The sequence below is a fragment of the Benincasa hispida genome, chromosome 10 (genome assembly GCF_027475165.1).
Source record: "Benincasa hispida cultivar pf3 chromosome 10, pf3_genome.v1.1, whole genome shotgun sequence".
Lineage (NCBI taxonomy): Eukaryota > Viridiplantae > Streptophyta > Magnoliopsida > Cucurbitales > Cucurbitaceae > Benincasa > Benincasa hispida.
The window spans coordinates 52,293,322-52,316,974 of NC_143487.1; the positions used below are offsets into that span (position 1 = coordinate 52,293,322).

The window sequence follows — 23,653 nt, forward strand, 5'->3', positions numbered from 1 at the left end:
ACCGATTGAGTGAGAGACTAAGCGATCAACTAAACGATTCTCACGAGAGTGAGATTTACTAAACGATCGTGTAAACGATTGAGCGAAAGACTAAGCGATCAGGTAGAGATTCTCACGAGAGCAAGATTGACTAAACAATCATGTAAACAATTAAGCGATCGGCTAGACGATTCTCACGAGAGCGAGATTTACTAAACGATCAAGTACTCTCAGTCTATGTGATAGACAAAAACCTTTCTCCCACTTACTTGATCGTGTAGTTTGATCATTTTCTTCCTCTTTCCCTGTACCAAATTCATACGGAGCACACACCACTTGGATTTTCACTCCGAGAATACCAAGGTTGCCGAGTGGTAGTGTCAAGAGGTTGTTGTGCGTGGATTAGATAGTTCGTGATTGCTAGACGATTGGCTAGGCGATTGTGATGACAGCGAGAGGTTGCTATTCGATTGTTCACGAGAGCGAGATCATGCTGGTTGATTGGTCACGAGAGCGAGATATTGCCAGAAAATTGCTCACGAGAGCGAGATTGATGTTCAATTGTTCATTAGAGCGAGAGATTTACAGAAGAAAAGTTCTTCAAAGCTATGGCTCTCATTTCTGTTGTATTTAATTAAGAAAGCATGTTGTAATTCTGTATAAGATGCATAACTATTCTTGTATGTTTGTGAATGTGTTTAATTCTTTCACAATGGGCTTGGAAAGATCTTGCTTCCACTCATCGATTCTCTTGAATAAGAGTTCCTTCACCTCGAAGTCACCTAAGAGGTAAGCACATAGAACAAAAGTATCATTTGATTAGGGAAATTGTGTATCGCAGTGATGTGATAGTCATGAAGATCGTGTCGGAGCATAACGTTGCTGATCCATTTATAAAGGCTCCCACAGCTAAAGTGTTCGAGGGTCATCTGGAAAGTCTGGGTCTATGGGACATGTAGCACCTTGTCTAGGGCAAGTGGGAGATGATATTAAGGTTATTAAATATGCCCTAGTTTATTATATATTGTACTATTTTTTGTATTGTACATTAATCTCTCGAGGCATTAGGACACGTGGGAGATTGTTAAGATTGGTGTCCTAATTTTCCCGATGGTCTCGTAGTTTGTAAACATTTTGTACACGTGTTGTTATTAGTAAAATAAATGTTATTTTATAAGCATTTACTCAAATCCAATAAACTAAGATCCGTGGTTATTTCATGTAACTTAAGCATATATGTAGAAACATGTAAGTGGATCATACCTTAAGTAATAACCTAAATGGTCTGTAGTAGATGGATAAAAGAGGGATACCTTATCCTGATGACACTACGATACGACCCGCTTTGTAAATGTTACAAGTGTTGAAAGTGCTACAAATGGTCTGATCCTGACCATTCATATAGAGACATGCGAGTTGGGGTATCCTATACAAAGAGTTTGTATAAGACCGAACCACGAGATGATTAGTCTCTTTATATAACGGCGTTGATAATTAAGACTTACATTTCACTAGAATGACCATATGTGACATGACCTTAATCATGAGTGAGTTGGAAACTCCTGCTCATGAGGGCGGTCATTTGATTTGTATGGGTGAGAGTGGTCAGATTGCCAACTCAACAAGCCTACCATTTTGGGGATTCGTCTGATTGGGGAGCTGGGAACTCAACTACACAAGACGAAATTCACTCATTCCCCAAAGCAAGGGTAAGTAGATAAATTGGTCGCTTAAGGGTTGATTCTGGGTCTTGAACATAGTGGTCACACCCTCTCTTGGCCCAAGAGTACTTAGTCATAGTAGGACTATGACTTATTTTTCATTAGAGGAATCAGTGGTACTTAAGGAGTTAGATGTAACTACACGGGGCAAAACGGTGAATTGGCCCAGTTGTACTTATGAGCGATTTGTGAAGGGTCATCGCACTATTGATTGATCATATGGACACAGAAATATATCTGTAGTGCGAAGAGTGCAACTGTCGGTCTTTAGTGGAGTGACCAATAGTTAATGGATGATGGATCTCATGATTAAAGAGTTTAATCAGTTATTCACGTACCGTTGAAGCTTCAAGCTATAGGTCCACGAGGTCCCCTTGGTAGCTCAATAGGTTCAAGTTGAGAATTAGATTTTGGGTTAATTTGAAATGTTCAAATTAACAAGAGGAAATTCAATTATATGTGATATAATTGATATGATGTATTTTATACATTATCATTGGAGGAATTAATATAAATATGATTTATATTAAATACCATAAAATAGAAAAAGAACTATGGTTTATATGTTTCATATGATGAAATATTAAAACTATAGGTTATAAATATAATATGATAAGATGGTTATTATATTTATTTATAACATATTAATTATATGATATTAATTATTCTTTTTCTCTAATAACCGAATTGAGTGGGAGGTTATTGGAAGTTTTATGATAATTGTGAGATAAAAGGAAAATTGTTTTCCAAATCAGTTAGTTGACTTTTCATTCGGATTAGTCTCATAAAAAGGGAATTGTGTAAAAGGGTTTTACTAAACGATAGCATAGAGAATACACGATTGAGTTATGAGTTTACTATACGATAGTTACTTGCTTACTTGTCGCTACATGATCGAGTAGCAAAGTCTATACAATAGGCTTCATCTTTCTAAATGATTGAGTATTTCATCTAAATGATAGACAACATTCATCTCTCACTTATTCGATCATCTACTCAATCGTCTACCTCATGCTTTCCTCGATTCAAAATCATACAAAGCTCACAACTCCTGGATTCTCACACCGAAAATACAAAGGTAACAATTATGGTGGTGTTTTAATTTTGTTCGAGGATCAGGTTGAACTCGATTGTAATCGAGGTGCATCCAGTCGTTCGTTGAGATTGTGTACTGATCGTTGCATTCGAGTTCCTGCTGTTGAACGATTTGTTGAACGATCGAGGGATACTTGAAGAAGAGTTCTTTAAAGGTTTGCATAGTCTATCTCTTGTTCGGTCTTTTAAAGAAGCATGTTGTAATTTACTATTTATGCATAATCGTTTCCGTTTAGACTGTAATTATTTGTGTTCTTTCTCAATGGGCTTTGGAATGAACCACTTCCGCTCACTGGATCTCTATTTAGATTTCCTTCACATAGCCCTTCTTTTGGGTGGTCCTGGTATGGACTTGATGGATAAATGTCAAATCATTATAGCTCAGTTTTGAGTGGTTTGTCTTTGACATACTTGATGAAGAAGGTCTTAGTATGGACTAGACAAGAAGTGTTCATAGCTCAGTTTGAGTGGTCTATTGTGATAGATTTGAGGAAGAAATTAACGTGATTGTGAAGGTGTGGTCGCCTTCTATGAAAGAGCTTGAAGGTCTCTTTCTAGATCTTTCATAGTGGCCCAAGGTTTATGTGTATGGCCATAATAAGAAAACTTTATATCGAAGAATTGAGAGAAGGACTAAGAGTAAGGCGTGTTGTAGGGTTCTCAACTAGTGTTATTGAAAGTTCAAGAGGTAACTCACCCTCTCTAACATTGTTGCCCTACTTCACTATGCATCAATTCAAATCGTTAGATATTGATGTTTAAGTCTGATCTTCTTTATTTACTCAGAACACCTTTTTTTTTCATTTAAACTTTTATATTCTTTGCTTGTTAACTTTTCTGTAACAGTCATTTGTGGGGATTGTTGGAAATGACTTTTGGGCTTAGGCCCATAGGAAAGGTAAAGGAGAGTGGGAAGTTTTGTCCCACATGGATAGTTTTAAAATTGCCTAGAGGGTATAAATACCAAGGCATTCTAAATGAGAATCCAAAGTGAGTTGATGGTGGAAGTATAACCGTTTCACCACGTGCGCATGCATTGTTGTCGTTTGTCCGATCGGGTGGATGGATTTGGTTAATCGTGCTTGTCCGAAAAAGAATTAAATTTTTATACTTATCCTTTTATTTTTGTTTAATATTGCTTTTGATCGTTGGAATTCTATCCGCTATAGTTTTTATCCGTTATTGGTTTGGTTTTTGTCCGTTAACGGACCTTTCCGTTCCATTCGTTGGTGTCCTCATCTCCTCCTCTATAATTTTGTTCATATTTGTGAAGAGGACACACAACAAAAATTTGTTCTTCCTTCTCCACTTCGTTTCTATCATTTTGAACAACCTTCTCTTCAATTCTAGTCATTTTTCCGACGAGTGCACGCCTAAATTTGGAGGTTGCATTAACCTTGGGAACAATCAGCTTAAGCGATTAGTATCGAGGTCGCACCGTATAAGTAATAAGGAATTTCTATGTGTGATAAAGTTTAGGAATATTAATTCTTAACTCGTTTGATCTTGATAGGTAGTCTAAGGGAGGAAAAAAAAAAATTTTATGTTAGACCAATTACATTATTTTTGTTGTTTTTTTCTTATCATTCAAAGATAGTTTAATGAATAAAGATAACCGTTATCATCTAAAGATCGAGAGTTGATTTTATTTTATTTATTTATTTATTTAAAGAAAACCACTTTTGTTATAAAATTTAGGCTAATTTTATATTGGTGATTAGATTTTGAAGATCCATTTTAGTTACATTGACTTCTAAGCCAATATAGAATGGTCTCAATGCCTGCCTATTGCTAGCTCATTGATTCATATATTCAACATTAAATCACCTATTTGTTAACACAATTTGACAACAAAATAACATAAAAATAGTTTTTCTCCAAAGTTTTATGAGTATGAATTACACTTTATAAATTCATGGACTATATAGTATTATAATGATTAAAGAAACTTTTCATCTTTAAATTTTCAAGAAAGTAACAATTTAATTTCAGAATTTCAATTGATAATAGTGTAGTCTCTATACTTCAAATTGTAATAATTTAGTCAATTATGAGCTTTAGTATACTAGAATTTGGCCCTTATAATCTAAATTTTGTAACGAAATAGCACCTATCATGAAATAATGTTAGAATTTGACGGTGTTACTTTACTATATAGATCGATAAATTGATTAGGTACCATAATACGATGTGTATAAACTACCAAAAACTAAATAATTACTTCATAAAAAAAAAATTAACACTTAAAGATTTTTTATAGTATTAATTAATTTGTTACAAATTCGAAAATATAGAATCTAAATGGTTAGGTATTAATTTTTTTTAACTTTATTTAAATATGAAAATATTACTACTAAATTGATAATTTTTTATTTTTATTTTGGACAGATATCAATTTATATCCTTAAATTTTTTAGGCAAATTAATAGTTCTATCAATTTAAACTTTCATAAGTGTATCAATTTAAACCCTGAACTTTCATAAATATATCTATTTAAATCTTGAATATTTATAAGTGTATCTAAATAAAATACGATGGAGAATTTAAAGAGGTTGGTCTCTTCCACTCTTTAAAAAATCAAAACCTATTACAATAAACCTAACCAAAATAGAACCTTAAAACTTCGGTTAAATATGGAATTAAATGGTGACGAAGTTTACAACATTTGACTCCATAACCCATGTGATTGGACCTCGAAAGAAGAAAAATAAATAAATTAAAAAGAAAGAGAGAATTAATTGCTTGAAATAAATAATTGTATATTTCTCTGGCATCCGTCATTAAAAGGCCGCCTGAAAAGGATGCACTTAATTAATATGCACCATTTGGTATCGAGGATTCCCATTTTTCAACCTTTACCTTCATATCTACCATATTTAATGCCGCACTTACCCCCTTTACTCACTCCACTTTCATTTCATTTTTTTCTCACGTTTAGGTAGAGCGTTTCGGACGAAGGTTATCATCCAAATATAATAACTACCTCTTGCTACATTAAAAACTATTTCAAAATCTCAAATTAGCTACTGTCAACCTAATTTTAAAATCTTCATTTGTTACAGTATTTACTATTTACTATTTATTATAATTTTTACTATTTTACATTTATCATTTTTTTATTATTTACTACAGTGTTTACTATTTCATTCCAAAACTTCAAACACACACTATTATAACGCAAATTAAAATAATCTACACCTCAAACACAAACTATCATAATCCAACTATAATAACCTAGGACTATAATAACTAACTCATTGCTCCCAACGCCCTTAAATTCTATTTAAATTTTTAAAAAACGTTTTCGTCTTAATCTTTGAATTTTTAAAAAGTATTTATTTTTATCATTGCTATTAAAAGTATGTCAATTCTTAAACATAATGGTAAGATGACTTGTATTTTCGGATAACTAAGTTGTCAAATAAGTTAGACGACGCTAAAAAAAATCTAGGTTTCGATTTTGAACTAGGTGGTAAAGCAATTTTCTAGTGGAGATCAAAAGTCATTTTGCATTCAAAATGTTGGTCATTCACTATTTTGGCATATTTGTTGTTGATATTTTATTTCACCCTTATCTTGCTCAACCCATGTTACATACAATTTTATCCTTAAATAGATTCCATCCCTAAAAAATTAACAAAATTTTAATTCCAGAGACCATAATAAACACTTTTAAAGTTTAGAATTTAAAGCGGACGTGTTTTGAAAATTTAGAGATAAAAATAGAATAATAGTCATAATTTTGGTACCAAAATAATATTTAAACATTTTTTTATAATTATAATATGTTTGAAAGCTTGTAATTTTACGTTATTTTAGATTTCAAATGAATTTGATTTATTAAAAAAATGATTTAAAATAATTATTGTTTTTGTGAATTTTTTTGATAATTTGATTGGATTTTGCAAGATTTTATAGGATTTAATGATAAATTACATATATAATACTATTGTATTCCGATTTTCAATTAACAAATCATAATTTTTTCACTTTTATTTTCTCCTATTTGAATCAATCAAAGATTAATAAAACCGTGTCTTGAACTTTTTTGAACCCAAAATGAAAGTAAACGAATCATCTTCATCTTAGTATATATAAAAAAGAACTAGAGGGAATAAGTATGGACTTAGGTTAGGAAGCCTTATATGAAAGCTAGAAAGTTTTTTTGTATAATAGGTCAAAGTATTCATATGACAATTAATTTATTTGAGAAAAAAAAAACACCATTTGCCTCCTTCAATTTAGGATCGATTTGGAATGACAAGAGGAAAATGAATTTTTACATAACATTATGTTTAGCCTATATATTTAAAAAATGTCTTTAAATTTGAATTTTTTCAAGAAAGATTTTTTGTATTATTTTTTTTAACAAATTTATCTTTTTTATTATTTTTATTCTCGATTTTTATATATATTTCTCTATTTTCTAAACTTTCTTAATGCTGAAGAAGAGAAAAAAATGCATTTATTTATTGAGTTTTTTTCCCTTTATTTAATTTAATTGGAGAGAGAAAATGTATCTAATGAATTTTTTTTTTTTTTTTTTTATGTTTTCACTTTTTTTTTTTTGTGAAATTCATGGTTATTTAAAATATATCTCATAACATTTTGTTAGACATTTGAAAATATTCTAACCAATATATGAAATATACCACAATATATAAATTAGAGATTAATTCAATATTTTGATTAAAAAAAATCAATTTTTTTTTTTGTGAAATTCAATGTTTTGATTAATTAAATTTTTATTTAAACTCTTTTGATTAAAAAATAATAATAAATACACTTTGAAAGTGTTTCAAAAGTTATTTTGAGTGGTTGTGAAACACGTTAATATTTTCCAAAATAGCTTATATTCAAAATTAAACACTTGAAAAGTTAAACCAAATACAACGTTAATTAGTCTATGAACTTTAGTCGGTACTAATTTAATCCTTACCCTTTCCATTTCAATAATTAAGTTTATAAACTTTAACACATACTAATATAATTTAGTCTACATATGAATGTGTAATAATTTAATTTAATTTCAATATCGTCAATATTTAATGAGATTTCTTATCTATAGATCAATAAATTGATTAAGAATAAAATATACTTATCCACTAAAAAAACTATTAATTTATTTATAATCCATTCTTTAAATAGGGTATATCCTTTTATATAGTAAAACTTCCATGTTAGAGAGTTTGTTTTCATCATGGGCTTATTGAGATTATCTCACAAGATTCGATTATTTAATATTCCTTTCCAAAAAAAAAAAAAATTACTAAAAGTAAAGTAAAATACACTATACATTGCTTTTTCAAGTATTACCGTATCAAAGTAAACTATTGTCTAATTCTATTAACCAATTGAATTATGTCTCAATCAATAAAGTAAGAAAAACTTATTTTAATTGAGTAACGAGAATATAATATTCTCAATAAATTAGATGTGAATTTGAATATCTATCGCATTTCTAATAACAATTGGATACAAATTTGAAATACATTCTAAAGTTCCCTCACGCATTCAATAATGGAAATAAAAAAGACCTCTTCGAATAATTTAACTTAAAAGTAAAAGTAGTTTATTCTCGTAAGAATCGTATGCCAATTAAAAAAACACGAAATTAGGAACATTAACATTATATAGCATAATATGAAAGGTATGACAAAAGTTGGTGTAGCTTACTGAGAATTTAATGCATTCAGCTCAGCTCAACAACCTCACAACCCCATCTCTTGTGTTTAAAGATCAAATGAAATAAAAGCCACTACTAACCACTTCACAGCATCTCAATCTCCGGCACACAGCCCTTTTTCATGACAATGCCGACGACCTACGCGGTGGCCGTGGAGGCTGCGACGCCCGGGAGCGGCGGAAGGCCGTCGGCGGGGCCGGTCTACCGGAGCATCTACGCTAAAGATGGGCTTTTGCAGTTGCCGGATGGACTCGAATCGCCATGGCAGTTCTTCAGGTTTGTCTTCTTTTTTTTTTTTTTCCTTTCTTTTTGGGATATTTTCTTTCAAATAAAGAACTTGAAAGTTGAATGCATTCTGAACTGCATCTATTTTTGTCAGTCCATCAAACGTAACAATTATAGTTTAGCTCGTGATTTTTAAATTATTTTTTGGTTTAATTAACATTATAATTTTTGATAAAAAAAAATACCTTCTTGATAACCATTTTAGATTTTAATTTAAATAAAAACTATATATATCTGGTAACTGATTTTTATTTTCTGTTTTCTAAAAATAGGAAACCATAACTTATTTGGTAACTGTTTTTGTTTTCAAAATTTTAAAATAATTATTTGATCATTATTTTAATTTTTGTTTGGTATGAAATTAATGGCAAGCTATTTTATAATATTATTTCATCAAATATATGTATGAGTCAAAACTTGCTCAAACTGTTTCGAAGGTTGCATCATTATAATTGCTCCTTTGACAACGAGATAAATATAAAACAATCCATAATATCTATTCATATTAAAAACACAAATATTCATAATGTTAATAAAAAAAATACATAATTAAAAAAAATATGTCAATTTAAACTAAAAAAAGAACATAATATCAATTTATAGAAACAATAAACGAATTATTTTGATCACCGTATTTTTTAGTTAAATTAGAGATTTAGTGCTCAAACTATGGTTTGTAACAAATAAATTGAATTTTAAATTTGATATTTAAACGAATTATATTTATATTATATGATAAAATGTTAATTTATTGAGAAAATAAGTATTTTATTTTTTTAGTTAAAAATGATTTACATAATATGTAATTTTAAAATCATTTTTTTTTAAAAAAAAACATATTTTACTCTCAAAATAATATAAGATGAGGAAAATTTGTTAGTTTATAAGAAAAAAAATTATATTGTCAAAAGGAAAAAAAAAATAATTATCATAATTTTTTAATAAGAAAAAACAAGGAACAAAAAACAAGTTTTTTAAAAAAAGGAAAAAAAATGAACTGAATCGTAGGGACCCCACTCCCTGACTTAATCTCATCCCATCGGCGCCTGCACTTGGTTTTAGAATCAAAAACCAATTTTTAAAAACCTTTTCATTTTGTTTTCAAATTCTCTTCATAAATTGAGAAAACAGTTTTTAAGTTTTAAAAACAGAAAAATAATTAATTACCATAACAGACCAGTTTTTAAAAAACCAAAAATAGAAAACAGAAAACCAAAATTAAAATGGTTATCAAATGAGCCATATATTTTTTGTTCTTAAGTTTTGTGTTTGATTTCAATTTAGTTATTAAGTTTTAAATTATTATAATTTTATCCTTGAAATTTGAATTATATTTTAATTTAGCTCCTATATTTCAAAATCTATACTTTTTAAATTGATTTTTCACTAAAATACTCTTTAGTGTGAATGTCCAATAGTTAATTGAAAAGACTTAAAATAATTATTATTAATTAAGAATTTCTTTTTTCAATATTTAAATTAATTTCAAAATTTTACATCATATTTGTTTCAAGTTAATTAATAGACACTAATGTGAAAGACTAAAAAATTGTATTTAGGAAAAGCTCAAAATTAAAAGTGTAAGTCTTGAAATTTATGGACTAAATTGAAATAAAACTTAAATTTCACGAGTAAGATGGTAACATTGTGAACTTAGGCCTTGTTTACCCGCCCATAAATATAATAAATCAATGGTGATATGAAAATTAGGACCCACTTGATTACATTTGATTATGTTTACCTGTTTCCCGTAATAGTAATGAGGTATGGGGCCCACTTTGACATCCGTAATAAAGAAACGCAATCCGATTGAGGATGAGAAGGTACTCAATCTAATTCCGTTTGCAACTTATGTGGGACCCACTTCACTTTATTAGATGAATTTTGAATGCCTTTCCATTGATTGCCCCCACACGTTATCAGTTAACGTTTAACCCCTTTACACTTCTACGACTATAGATTTTTCGTCTATCATTTGTTTTTTTTTTAATCATTTATCATTTCAGTTTGGTTTATGCTACCATTGTCCTTAATCAGTAACGATAATGTCAACGATACTTTTTTCTCTCATTTATGGTTTACTTACTTGTGTGCTCATTTTGCATGCCAATTGTTTGTCTATGAACTCTATGAATCAAATAAATATGAATATGGCCTGTAAAGAGAAAAAAATACATACTTTTTTCTATTGGTAACAAGCTTTTTTACATGATTTTTTTTTTGTTGGAAGGAAGGGATCATTAGAGACACAAACGAAATTTAAACAAAACAACACACAAATCCCAACAACTCATAGAAAAAGTCCAGATTTGAATTCGAGTCATTGGATATTATCACCAGTTGGTGTCTGGTCTTCTTCTTCTCTTCCACAGTCAGTGTGCCACTCGGTATTTTGCTACGACGACATCGTTTCCTCTATTGCTGTTTTTTCTCCTTTTTTTTTCCCTCGTCCACCTTACCTATCTGTGCTGGAGGGTAGATGACAGAATTGATACTTGATGGGGTGATGTCTTTTCTCTCAGTGATTCGCTGGCCATCCAAATGCCTGGATTGCCCAAGAGCATAGTGAATGAAAACGGGGCAACTTTCTTGTTTCTTGCTTTAAAGGTTCGACAGTTATTTTTTTCTTCCATTCTATCATTTGTTTGATTTTTTTTTTCTCTTCCACCTTACCTATCTGTGGTGGAGGGTAGATGACAGAATTGATACTTAATGAGGTGACGACTGATTTCACACTCGGTGGTGAAACAACCGAAAACCCCAACTCTTGTTATGTTGGAGTGAATGATAGAGGGGGTAGAGACGAGCAGTCAATGGTGCTTGTAGCCCCCTCAACTGTAGAGTTCTTTTCGCCATAGGTAGAGAATTGTGGGTGGTTGAAGGGGTTGGTTAGCTGGGCGACTCAAAACTTGACGTCCATTGTCCTGAGTGGTATTAGAAAACAACTCATCCTCCAAATCTAAATCTAACCACATCGTTTCTTTTATTGCTCTTCTTTATTCTCTTTCTCTTCCTTCTTACCTACCCGTGATTGGAAGGCAATTGACGGAGTTGGTAGAGACTTGATAGGGTCCCGACTAGTTCATACTCGATGGTAAAACAATTAGAAAACCCAACTCTGTTTAGTTTGAGTGATGAAGCGGGTGGAGACAAACGGTCCATGGTGCTTGTAACCCCCTCGATTACAGAGTCCTCTTCGTCGTCAGTAGAGGACTTCGAGGTGTTTGGAAGGGTAGGTGGGTTAGGCGACTCGAAACTTGACTTCCATTGTGTTTGAGTGGTACTAAAAAAATTGCTTGTCCTCCAAATTTACATATTTCCACATCGTTCAAAAATATGTGGAGAGTTTAAACGTTGTGCGTATATATATATATATATATATATATATATATATATATATATATATATATATATATATACGTTTTGCATGACACCAATACTAAATTTTCAAACGCATTGATGGATGTTATTCGCTTGAACAATTGGTAAACGTGCATGCATATGCATTAGTTGACAAAGTGCTTATCGTTATTATCATTGCTAGTTGATTAGTTATCATTAACGTTAACATCATCATTATTGTTATCGTTACTGTTAGTCATTAGTTATCGTTATTGTTATCGATATCGTTATCGTTTCACTAATAAACTAGCTGTAATAATGTAACGGTAAGCACTATGTCATCAATGCATATGCACACACGTTTCCTAATTGTTCTAGTGAAGTACATCCGTCAATGCGTTTAAAAACTCATTATTGATGTCATGCAAAACATCTATATATTCAACTACAACGTTCAATCTCCGCACAAATATTTTTTGGATGATGTGGTCAAACCTAGATCAGAGGATGAATTGTTTCTTTAATACCACTCGAGACAACAAGCAACAAGTTTTGAGTCACCCAACCCACTGACCCCTCCAATCACTCTAGAGTTATTTACCTGCGATGAAGAAGAGTCCTCTATTAATGATGAATAGGAACTGGGTTTTCTAGTTGTTTCACCACCGAGTGTGGACTAGTCGTAATTCCATCATTTTTATCAACTCCATCAACTACCCTCCACCACGGGTAGGTAAGGAGAAAGAGAAAGAGAAGAAATAACAGTAATGGAGGAAACTATGTGGTCAAATGTAGATTCAGAGGATGTGTTGTATTTTCTATACAACTTGGGATAATGGACATAAGGTTTCGAGTGCCCAAGTCATTTACCTCTCCATCCACTCCAGAGTCCTGTACTGACGACAAAGAGAACTTCGTAGTCAAGGGGGCTACAAGTGTTAGACCCTCAAGATTGAGACATGCGACTAGGCTTGGTGGGCCTAGCACAAACCAAGCAGCATGGTGTGTGGCCGACACATTAAGGAAATAAAGAGGTAAGGTGAGCAATATACTCGAGGTGGAGAAGGTCAGTAGGTGGGTGACACCTACGGGCCACAAGGTGGCATGGCTAGTTGCATGCCTTAGCATATAGCCAAGACAAGTGGGCCTTAGACAGGGCATCAACATACCTACAGTCGTGGATGGATGCATGATGCCAGGATGGGCGTTGGTGGGCACAGAGGCATGCATTGGCATGGTTGGATGTGACGGGACAATAGGCACTGGGAACCCCCAGCACATGCTAGGCAGCGCTGGCATGGGCGCAGACGCATGTGGTAGCATGCATGCATGCGCAAGGTAGCGCACATTGAAGCAAGGGCACATGTGACAGACGAGGGCTGATGCTCGGACACACGTAGATAGTTTGTCAACAGTCATTTGGGATGAAGGCCTCACTTGCTGAAGTTGTAACTCTTCTCCGAACTTGGTGGACATGAAACCCATATGCTTTTTGAAGTTGAGTAGGAAATAAGTTAAGTTCCTTGAATTAAGGAAGGTGACTTCACAACATACTATTATTAGTATGGAAGACTTACTTGGTGTTGAAGTGTAGGGAATTGGGGTTTGCTAAATATAGCTTTCCCACTTCCCGAAGTTCCTCAAAATTCCTAAAGAATGGAAAAGGAAATTTGTATATATTTGTATAAATAAGAGATGAGTCCTTCATTTGGAATCATCCCACTCCACACTCTAGAGTTGTAAGAAATTTATTCTAGTGAGAATAAATAGAAAAGCAAAGGACGTTTCCCTTTGGCCAAACGTCTGCTTACGAAAACTTCTTAGGTCGCACAAGGTAAAGTAAAAAAATTGATTTGATTTTTAACCCTGTGACAACAAGCACCATGGATTGCTTGTTTCCACCTCCAACTGAATATGAGTTGGGTTTTTCGATTGTTTCACCACTGAGTGTGAATCAGTCATCGCCTCATCAAGTCTCAATCAACTATATCAACTGCCCTTCACCATGTGTAGGTAAGGAGGATGAGAAAGAGAAAAAAGAAGAGCAATGGAGGAAATGACGTTGTCTTGACAAAGGACCGAGTGGCACATCGGTGGTGGAAAAAGATGAAGATGGTCAGACGTCGACTGGTGATAATATCTAATGACTCGGATTAGAGTCTGACATTTTTTGTTGCATGGTTAGATTTTTGTGTTGTTTTGTTTTAATTTCTTTTGTGTCTATGCTGATCCCCTCCTCCCAACATTTTCACAAAAAAAAAAAAAAAAAAAAACTTGTTATCCTTGGAAAGAAAGTATGCATTTTTTTTTCCATACAAACAATATTCATGTCTATTTGATTCATAGTGTTCATCATAAGCAAATGGATAATACACACATGCAAAATGAGCACTCGAGTAAGTAAATACAAATGAGATAAAATAAGTATAGTTAAGGTTACCGTTATCAATTAAGGACAATGGTAATATAGACCAAATCGAGTGATAACGGATAAAAAAGACGAGCGATAAACAAAAAATTGGTAGCCGTATAACCAGAGATGTCTAATTTTCCCTTAGGGTGGGGATTCCCCAATTAGGTGGGGAGTGGGGGAAAAATATTCCCCATGAGCTATTCCCGGTCTTTGCCCCTGGCCTCGGCCCCGCCCTCGCCCCGATTAGCTTTTACATTTTTATTTAGTATAGTTATCTAATGTTATGTTATTATTATTATTATATAAATATTACATTTAAATTTCAAATTTGATTATTTATTGGGAAAGATAATGAATATATTTAAATTTAGATTATATATGTGAATAATTTGATTTATATTTATTTGTTTCCTAAAAATTCAATTAGCTTTTTTAGGTCAAAATTTGAGTAATTTATCTTTAAATTCAAATTTTCATATAAAACTAACAATAATAAACAATTTAGTGATAAAATCAATTATTTAATTAAAATTTACTTACATTAATGATTTAAATTAATTGTTATTTTATAAAAAAAAAGGGAAAAAGTTCCCCATGGAACTCGATCCGTGTGAAAAATTTCAAATGGAAATGAAATGGGGAGCGGGGACAGAGATGGAAATGACATCTTCGGCTTCGCCCGTGAACTTCTCTACGTATAACCGTAAATGGGTTGAACACTAACTAATGAACGGAAGGGCAATTAATGGAAAGACACTCAAAATTCATCCAAGCACCCTCTCATTCTTAATCGGATTGCTTTTTAGTGTGGGTCCTAATTTTCAGATTATCGTTGACTTAATAGATTTACTATAGATAAACAAAACCTAAATTGATATTTTACTTTTTTTTTTTTTTAAATGGGTATATGTTAGTCGTTAAAATTGCACGAACTATCAATTCTTTCAAAAAAAAAAAAAAAAAAAGCACAAAACCAAATTACGTCCCAAATCATGACAAATATCCACGAAATCGAAAAAACCGCGAAAATTTATAAAATGCACAAAAATGGATTGTGGGAGTTGATCACCATCTGAAGTGATCGCATTTCCCAACGTTGATGTGAATTTTTGATCGGTGGAACTTCGGCGAACAATATGATCTTGTTTCTTGCAGCGATTCCGTCAAGAGGAATCCCGGCAACCGAATGCTCGGTCGTCGGCAAACCAACGACGACTCTAAGGTAACGATTTCCAGAGAACTCTGAGCTTGATGAAAACCAAAAATCACGACGGAAACCCTAAAAGCTAAAATCGAGTTATTCGAACTGTTTCTACTGAGTTTTGCAGGCGGGTTCCTATGTATGGCTCACATATCAAGAAGCATATGATGCTGCAATCAGGATGGGATCTGCAATTAGAAAGCGTGGCGTTAATTCTGTAAGTCCACGTGATGTTTAGTGAATGTTTAGAAGTTCTTACTCTTTAATATTGCTCTTTTTTTTAACTATGCCTTGTGGAATTTTGTTTTCCCCTATTGTTACTGGTTTCCTTTTTGGGGTTTCTAGGGCGATCGCTGTGGTATATATGGTTCCAATTGCCCTGAATGGATAATTTCGATGGAGGTATGCAATTTTTTGTTTTCGAGGATGTATATGAGGTTGAGATTTAGGGGGAAAATAACCTATGTGTGAGCTAAATCCGCCAATTCTGTGGGACTGTGGGCTCATTTCCCCTCCTTTCATGTTTTTCCTTCTCAAGTTATCCCTCATGAAGTAAAAACCATCGTTAAATTCAAAAGTTAAGCTTCTAAATTATTGTAAATCTAATCATTTTAATATATTTTCAATATTTTCTTGAGGTAAAATATCAGCACAGCATTAAACTATTAATACAAAATGGGGGAACATTATTGTTTTCATATGACATTTTCAGAACTTCCTTATTTGATACCATGCTGAAAGTATAAGTTAATAGGTTAGCGCTCTCATCTCATCTGTTCTTAACACCGGTGTTTGAGAATTTAATGCACCCTTTGTTACCTACAGGCCTGTAATAGCCAAGCTATCACTTATATACCTCTGTATGACACACTTGGTATGGTTCCTTATTTCTTCTCTCACCTTTTGAACATTAAGAATAAGAGAATGGTAGCTTCAGCTTCTGCATTGAATTCAAACTGTTACAGGTGCTAATGCTGTCGAGTTCATCATTAACCATGCTGAAGTTTCAATTGCTTTTGTTCAAGAAAGCAAACTTGCTTCTGTATGTTTCCGTGCTGCTAACCTTATCATTCTTACCCTATGAATATAGAGTTGCTAATTATTTAAATTGTTCCATGGACATTATGTTTGGTGTTGGTGTGTTTTAAACTGTGAAATGCGAGGCATGATAATGCCTTGGGTTTTGAGTGCTAAGTGCTGAAATATGTACCTGGTTTGTTTGTTTGTTTGTTTTCTTGTTTGGTGTGGCAAATGATGTAAGAATAAAATTTTTATATATGAAATGTTTGTTGTTACCAAGCATGAGACATTGAAAAATTTTAAAGACATCGAGGCTTTATTTAAGACATTGTCCAAAAATATCTGCATCCAAGTAATTTGCTTCTTACCTCCGTTTTGTACTCCCCCACTCCCCCTCCCCCCCAACCAAAAAAAAAAAAAAAAGGATATTTTAAAAGCCCAGAAAAACCACATACCTAACTGTACTTCTTAAAATATAATTGGGTTTTGCACAAATCCATTTTGTTCAGCGTGAAAATATGAATGTGCAGCAGCCTAAATGTCACCCGGACAATGTCTTATATCATTGCATTAAAAGTTTGCAACCGGATAGTTTCAATGCTGTGGTGTATTTTTAATGAAGTAAAAACTGTTTAACTGCAAGATGTGCAAACTGTCATTCTCCTATCTGGCTATGAATTTGTACTTTTTCACCCAATTTTTTCTCGACATTAAATGTTATTCATTGTGCAGATTTTTTCATGCCTTCCCAGGTGTTCAAATCAATTAAAAAGTACGTTATATTAATCTAGAACTCGAGGTGCACTTTCCTTCTAGAGTTTTGTAACTCTACCCATTGTGTATCATTTTGGTTCACAGCTATTGTCAGTTTTACCAATGTTTCAAGCGTACATAAGAAGGAAGCCGAAGAACTGGGAGTATCTTGCTTTTCTTGGGAGGAGTTCCATCAGTTGGTACAATATGTTTTATATTTTTCTCTCTACCATTTATAGGCTTATCATTAACCATAGCAGCATATCTAATTTTTGTTCACTTTTCTCCAGGGAAGCTTGGACTGTAAACTCCCTTCAAAACAGAAGACCAATATCTGCACGATAATGTACACAAGTGGAACCACAGGGGAACCAAAAGGTGTTGTCCTCAATAATGCAGCTATAATGGCCGAAGTCTTGTCTGTGGACCACCTACTTTTATTGACAGACAAAGTGGTAGGCAGCCAAATATAAATTTTGACCTGATGAAGGAATTGTCAGAGTTCTTTAATTACTACGAGCGAATGTAGTTTGATTAATGGTCTCTCACATTCTTCTCATATTTTGCATGATAACTGTAGTAATTACAAGTTGGTAACATTACAGGGGACAGAAGAAGATTCATATTTCTCATTTCTTCCTCTAGCCCATGTGTATGATCAGATAATGGAGACCTATTGCATCTACAAGGGTTCATGTATTGGGTTTTGGCGTGGGGTAATTTTGATCAGTTGAAGTTCTTGTTTTTATGACCTAACCCCCTAATTTTTTGTACTTATGTGGTTGTTTGTGTGTTAAATTTACAGGACATCAGGTTTTTGCTGGATGATATTCAGGAACTGAAGCCAACAATATTTTCTGGAGTTCCTAGAGTGTATGATCGTATTTATTCTGGTAGATTATTTGTTCTTGTTTTGTCTATATCATTTGATTACTATTTAATGTTTTGAAATTACGTGGTTTTAGTAATTTCTATAACCTTTGTTGTTATTAGGTATTCTGAACAAAGTTTCTTCCGGAGGTAGTTTGCGGAAGATGTTATTTGATTATGCATACAATTAGTACGTTTGAATTTTGTGCCTAGTATACTGGTTTAAGTTGCCTGTATTACCACCTATTGTGTAACTGACAAAGAGAGTGCTAACAGCAAGCTAGGATACCTGAAGAAGGGTCTGCTCCATGACAAAGCAGCACCTCTCTTGGACAAGCTTGTATTTGACAAGGTTTGTCATTTATTCTGTATATATATGTTCACTGAAATATAAAGCTTCTTTTCCGTAATAAAAGTGTTGTTATATCTTGAAAGATAAAAGAAGCATTTGGTGGAAGAGTTCGTCTTTTTTTATCTGGTGCTGCACCCTTGCCTAGCCATGTGGAAGAGTTCTTGAGGGTTACCAGTTGTGCAACTTTAAGCCAAGGATATGGTAGGCAAGGGACTATTTATTTTGTTATACCTAATCAAACTGATTCACTTGAATATAACTTAAGTCTTCTGAAAAAAATTAGTGCCAGTTATTGTTGAACAATATCATTCTTGAAAGCTGCGTTTTTTATTTTGAACAAGATGTGACACTTCGAAAGAAAAAGGAGAAGCTGCCTCTTATTTCTTTTTGGAAGAAATTGAAACAAAAAATTCAGACTTTGAAGAGAACACAATACATTAATAATTCTTTTAATGAGCTTGTATCGTATTGCAATTTTAGGGCTTACAGAAAGTTGTGGTGGATGTTTTACATCCATAGCCAATGTTTTCACCATGATGGGAACGGTCGGAGTTCCAGTTACTACCATTGAAGCAAGGCTCGAGTCAGTTCCTGATATGGGGTATGATGCACTGTCCAGCACACCTCGTGGAGAAATTTGCTTAAGGGGAAGTACATTGTTCTCTGGATACCATAAACGGAAAGATCTAACCGAAAATGTTCTTATTGATGGATGGTTTCATACAGGTAAAATCTCATGCTAACATCTATGTTATAATTAGATGGGATTAGAAGGGAGAAAGTTTCTATACATAATTTGTCATTTCTCCATTCACCCATTTTAATTATAAATTTCCATATCCATTTTGTCCTTGCATTCGTCTATGGCAATTGTTTCCTTAAAGGAGTTAATTTCTTATAATTTTCTGTACCATCACATATAAACAAATTAGCAACTGGGTTGATTGGATGAGGTGTCAAATAAGGTGCGAATGTAGCTGGAAGTTCAGTTCAAACCCATTTGTTTTTTAGATGTGTTTCATACTGATTATGTCACTTCAATGCAAGTATCTTGCATCTGTATAAGAGACGGTTTCAATTAAATTTAGAAAGCTTGGTACTTGTTTTGAGAGTATTGTTGAAGTGTCAACCTGATTATACTGCTTGATGCTTGTTTAAACATTTTCTAACTTTTTTTGAAAAGAGAAGGTAATAAAAATATGATAAAATATAGAATTTATGAATACGTGAAACACGTAAGTTTTGGTTGGTGAACACAAAATACTTGGCTTAACTCCTTTAAGCTCTCTCTATCCACTAACAAGCTTGCCAGAACCAAATCTGTTCTAGAGGTTGTTCAACTAGATACTTGATTTCTAAAGCACTTTCTACCCACTAGAGAGAAACAAAATGATGCATATTTGAAGAAAGCCATCATCCATAATTATTACTAGGGATGGTATTTCAAAATATTTTATGCTTCAACATTTTTCAATTGAATTAAGCCATTTTTACTTAAATAAACATTCCCAACCCTTCTATTGACTTTCTTGATTATTATTTATTATTATAAAGGGCCACTAGTAGTCCATTCACTCTTTCTTTTCGATATCCATAGGGTCTATTCTAACTTATGCTCAAATCAACTAATCAACTAATTTTACTAGACAATTATTTGATGCTACAACAATTTTTTTTAAAAAAAATAATATTTTAGCAAGCTGGTTACCATGGAGTATAAATCTATTTCTAGACTTTTTATATAAATAAACTAATAATTAGATTTTGTTTTATTTGAAGATAAACTATCAGTTGAAAATTGTCAAAAAAAAAAAAAAAAAAAAAAAAGGAAGTAGAAAGGACGTTCAAATTCAAAATATTAAGATATTTATAATATTCTATTCTAAATATATATGTGTGTGTGTATGTTTAGTATTTTATAGAAATTATATATATTCTAACCAGTACATAAAAAACATAAAAATATTAAATGTTTAAATTATAAGATTTTACACTTGTTTTCTTTTATACTTGGCCCTAAAGTAGAAAACATTCCGTCTGTCCTTGAATAGCTTCTTTCAAAAGAGGTTCCGCTTCATCCAAAACATTCCATTTGAACGCCAACCTCTGAAGTTGTGTTTACTTTTTATATATGCCTAGTGGCCACTACGCAAATCCATAGTAGATAAGGTCATTCTAATTATGTTGCAAGAAAGTCATATTTTAAAAGTTAAAACCGATTTTCTTTAGGTGTGCAACTTGTTATCTATTTCAAGTATAACATTTTCACCATTATAAAATACATTTCAATGCTTTACTCTTCATAATTTTAACATTTGTTTTATAAATGTCATTAGCTATTTACTAGAAAATGACATGTATACATATTACAGGGGACATTGGTGAATGGCAGCCTGATGGATCGATGAAAATAATTGATCGGAAAAAGAATATATTTAAGCTGTCCCAGGGGGAGTATGTTGCAGTGGAGAACATTGAAAACATATTCTCGCAGTGCTCTCTGATTACCTCGGTAGGAGTTTGGAGAAATCGATTCTTGCATAACTGAGATACATTAGATGACAGTTTTGTTTCTTTGTTTCTCTAATGGTCACATTTCTTTTGCTCATATTGGAATTATGTGCACTTTTAAAATTTTATTTTTATCTTTCCTTCACTCATGCAAAACAATTCCTGTGGCGTACAGATTTGGGTCTATGGAAACAGTTTCGAGTCATTTCTTGTGGGTGTGGTGGTTCCCGATCAAAAGGCCTTGGAGGATTGGGCACAAAACCATAATGTGACTGGTGACTTTAAATCTTTATGTGAGAACCTCGAAGCAAGGAAGTATATTTTGGATGAGCTCAATAGCAATGGTCAGAAGCACCGCGTAAGTTTCTTTTAGATGTTCAACTTTGGTCAGGATATTATTGTTTATGGATACTTCTTTACCTAATCTGGAAAAATATTTGGCAGCTTCGAGGATTCGAGCTATTAAAAGCAATTTATTTGGAACCATATCCCTTTGACATGGAGAGGGATCTGATAACGCCAACATTTAAGCTGAAGAGACCACAACTTCTTAAATACTACAAGGTACGACATATCCCACTTTTGAATTATATCCTTTAGCATTTCTGCTGTTATCTTTTATTCCGAGCTTCTTTGCATCCCCATCAGAGCATATGAGTGGTAAATTCTGTATAATAACACCTGAGGCCGCTGCTTGATTCAGTGTACTGCCTGTTAATGTTTAATTCCTAGCTGATTTCATCTGCTGAAGTCTGCGTTGGCCATTAGGGCTGTGTTTGAAAAAGTTACTTATATCATGGAAAACATTTCTATGCATCCATTTGGCTGCCCTTCTCTTTTTCTACGCCCCGAAGGTAGCCAAAGGATGTGCATATAACTTCCCAATTGGCTGTGATTTGATATGAATATATTATTAAAAAAAAAGAGAATTCATCCAAATTGAAACAGAAACCTTCCCTCCAAAGAAAATTATCTTTTTCCCTGCAAGGATCCTTCTATTTCTTATCAGTATAACTCTCCAAATAATAGCTTCAAAAGAAAAAACTTCGGTTTCCTTTCTTAGGAGCATCCTAGAATTAAAAGAGAGTCTTCAAAAAGGGCAGATGACAAGTGACAAGGATACTGTTACAACTATTCAATAGTATAGGTGGACACTTTCATGTGAAAGGAAAGTGAATAAATGTGTACGGAGACGCTAATTAGAGAAATCAAATAATACACTCTCCAAATAATAGCTTTCACGACGCCAAAAGATAAAACTTCGGCTTCCTTTCTTAGGAAATCATCCTAGAATTAAAAGAGTCTTCAAGAAGGGCAGATGACAAGTGACAAGGATAGTGTTACAACTATTCAATAGTATAGGTGGACGCTTTCATGTGAAAGGAAGTGAATAAATGTGTACGGAGACGCTAATTAGAGAAAGTGTTAGAGAGAAGCTGAAAGGGAGACAATAATAAGTATAGAGAGAGATAAGCAAAAGGAAATGTATGTATGTATATGGAGGCTAGTGCAATAAAGTGTATGTTTGTGGAAGAAAGTGTGGGTTTAACAGATATAAATGAGAGAATGAGTATGCATGTATAGAGAGTCGAATTTTCACATCTTGAAGTTTCTTTTGGAAGGGAGATTCTAGCTTTCTTGTTTAAAATCCAACATATAGAAAACACTACTATCCTGCCTATAACATTGGTAGTGTCTAGTGACAGAAAACATCACAAAATTCTTTTTTTTAATCGAAATTGCTCCTGAAAAAGTGTTTCCACACAACAGTCTTAACCTCACTTTGAACTAAAATCAAAAGTCTATATAGAACTTCTGATTGTATGATGGCAGTTTATCTATTCATGTCACAATGCGAACTTTATTGTGTTTCATTCTATCTAGTTACTCTCTTTTTATTCCATCTGCAGGAGCGAATTGATCAACTATATGTAGAGGCAAAGAAGGCAAATAAATGAAAATGTCAACCGATATATATTTAACTAGAGGTACAAAATATTCGAAGCCACCCTATAATTTATTATACCATCTTTTGAATTCCAGAATTTCTAATAAGAGAAGTATGTTAACTTATGACCCAATTAGTGAGTGGAGGTAATTTTGTCAATTTTCGTGTTGATTTTGTGGACAAACTTGAATATTTCACAGACAATTAAGTATTATTATATAAGTGGTCAATGTGTGAATTTAAATCTAAACTTTGCACACACAGAGTTGACAAATGTGCGATTGTTTTAGTCCAATCTTTGATAGTTTGCTTGTACTATCAACTTTGAGATCAAAGGTTCAATTCTCCACTTTATATATTGTTAAAAAGAAAAATCTTAGAAAGTTTAGAGGTGATATTAATTGTATTAAAAATGTTTGATATTTCGGAGAATTGTGTCTAAAACTAGTGCTTTTTCATCATTGTTCAGAAGTGTT

At 32.8% G+C, this 23,653-nt stretch overlaps 1 protein-coding gene across 1 annotated transcript; it reads left to right on the forward strand.

The window, feature by feature from the left end:
- The first annotated feature begins 8,465 nt into the window (after positions 1-8,465).
- On the forward strand, positions 8,466-23,427 carry LACS2 (long-chain acyl-CoA synthetase 2). The gene is made up of 19 exons (XM_039045531.1): positions 8,466-8,758; positions 15,678-15,744; positions 15,851-15,940; positions 16,069-16,125; positions 16,549-16,597; positions 16,689-16,765; positions 17,476-17,515; positions 17,602-17,696; positions 17,787-17,951; positions 18,102-18,212; positions 18,302-18,389; positions 18,490-18,556; positions 18,643-18,718; positions 18,802-18,919; positions 19,199-19,444; positions 21,091-21,230; positions 21,405-21,587; positions 21,674-21,793; positions 23,140-23,427. The coding sequence occupies exons 1-19, from the start codon at positions 8,604-8,606 to the stop codon at positions 23,185-23,187; spliced, it is 1,992 nt and encodes a 663-aa protein (XP_038901459.1). The 5' UTR covers positions 8,466-8,603; the 3' UTR covers positions 23,188-23,427.
- The last annotated feature ends 226 nt before the right edge of the window (positions 23,428-23,653 follow it).

Bases quoted from the DNA above. Each gene is read 5' to 3' on its own strand.
- LACS2 (XM_039045531.1), top strand. From the start codon at position 8,604: ATGACAATGCCGACGACCTACGCGGTGGCCGTGGAGGCTGCGACGCCC. The intron at 18,213-18,301 runs GTAATTTTGATC...TTAAATTTACAG, and splicing joins GTATTGGGTTTTGGCGTGGG to GACATCAGGTTTTTGCTGGA. The intron at 18,557-18,642 runs GTACGTTTGAAT...GAGTGCTAACAG, and splicing joins TTTGATTATGCATACAATTA to CAAGCTAGGATACCTGAAGA.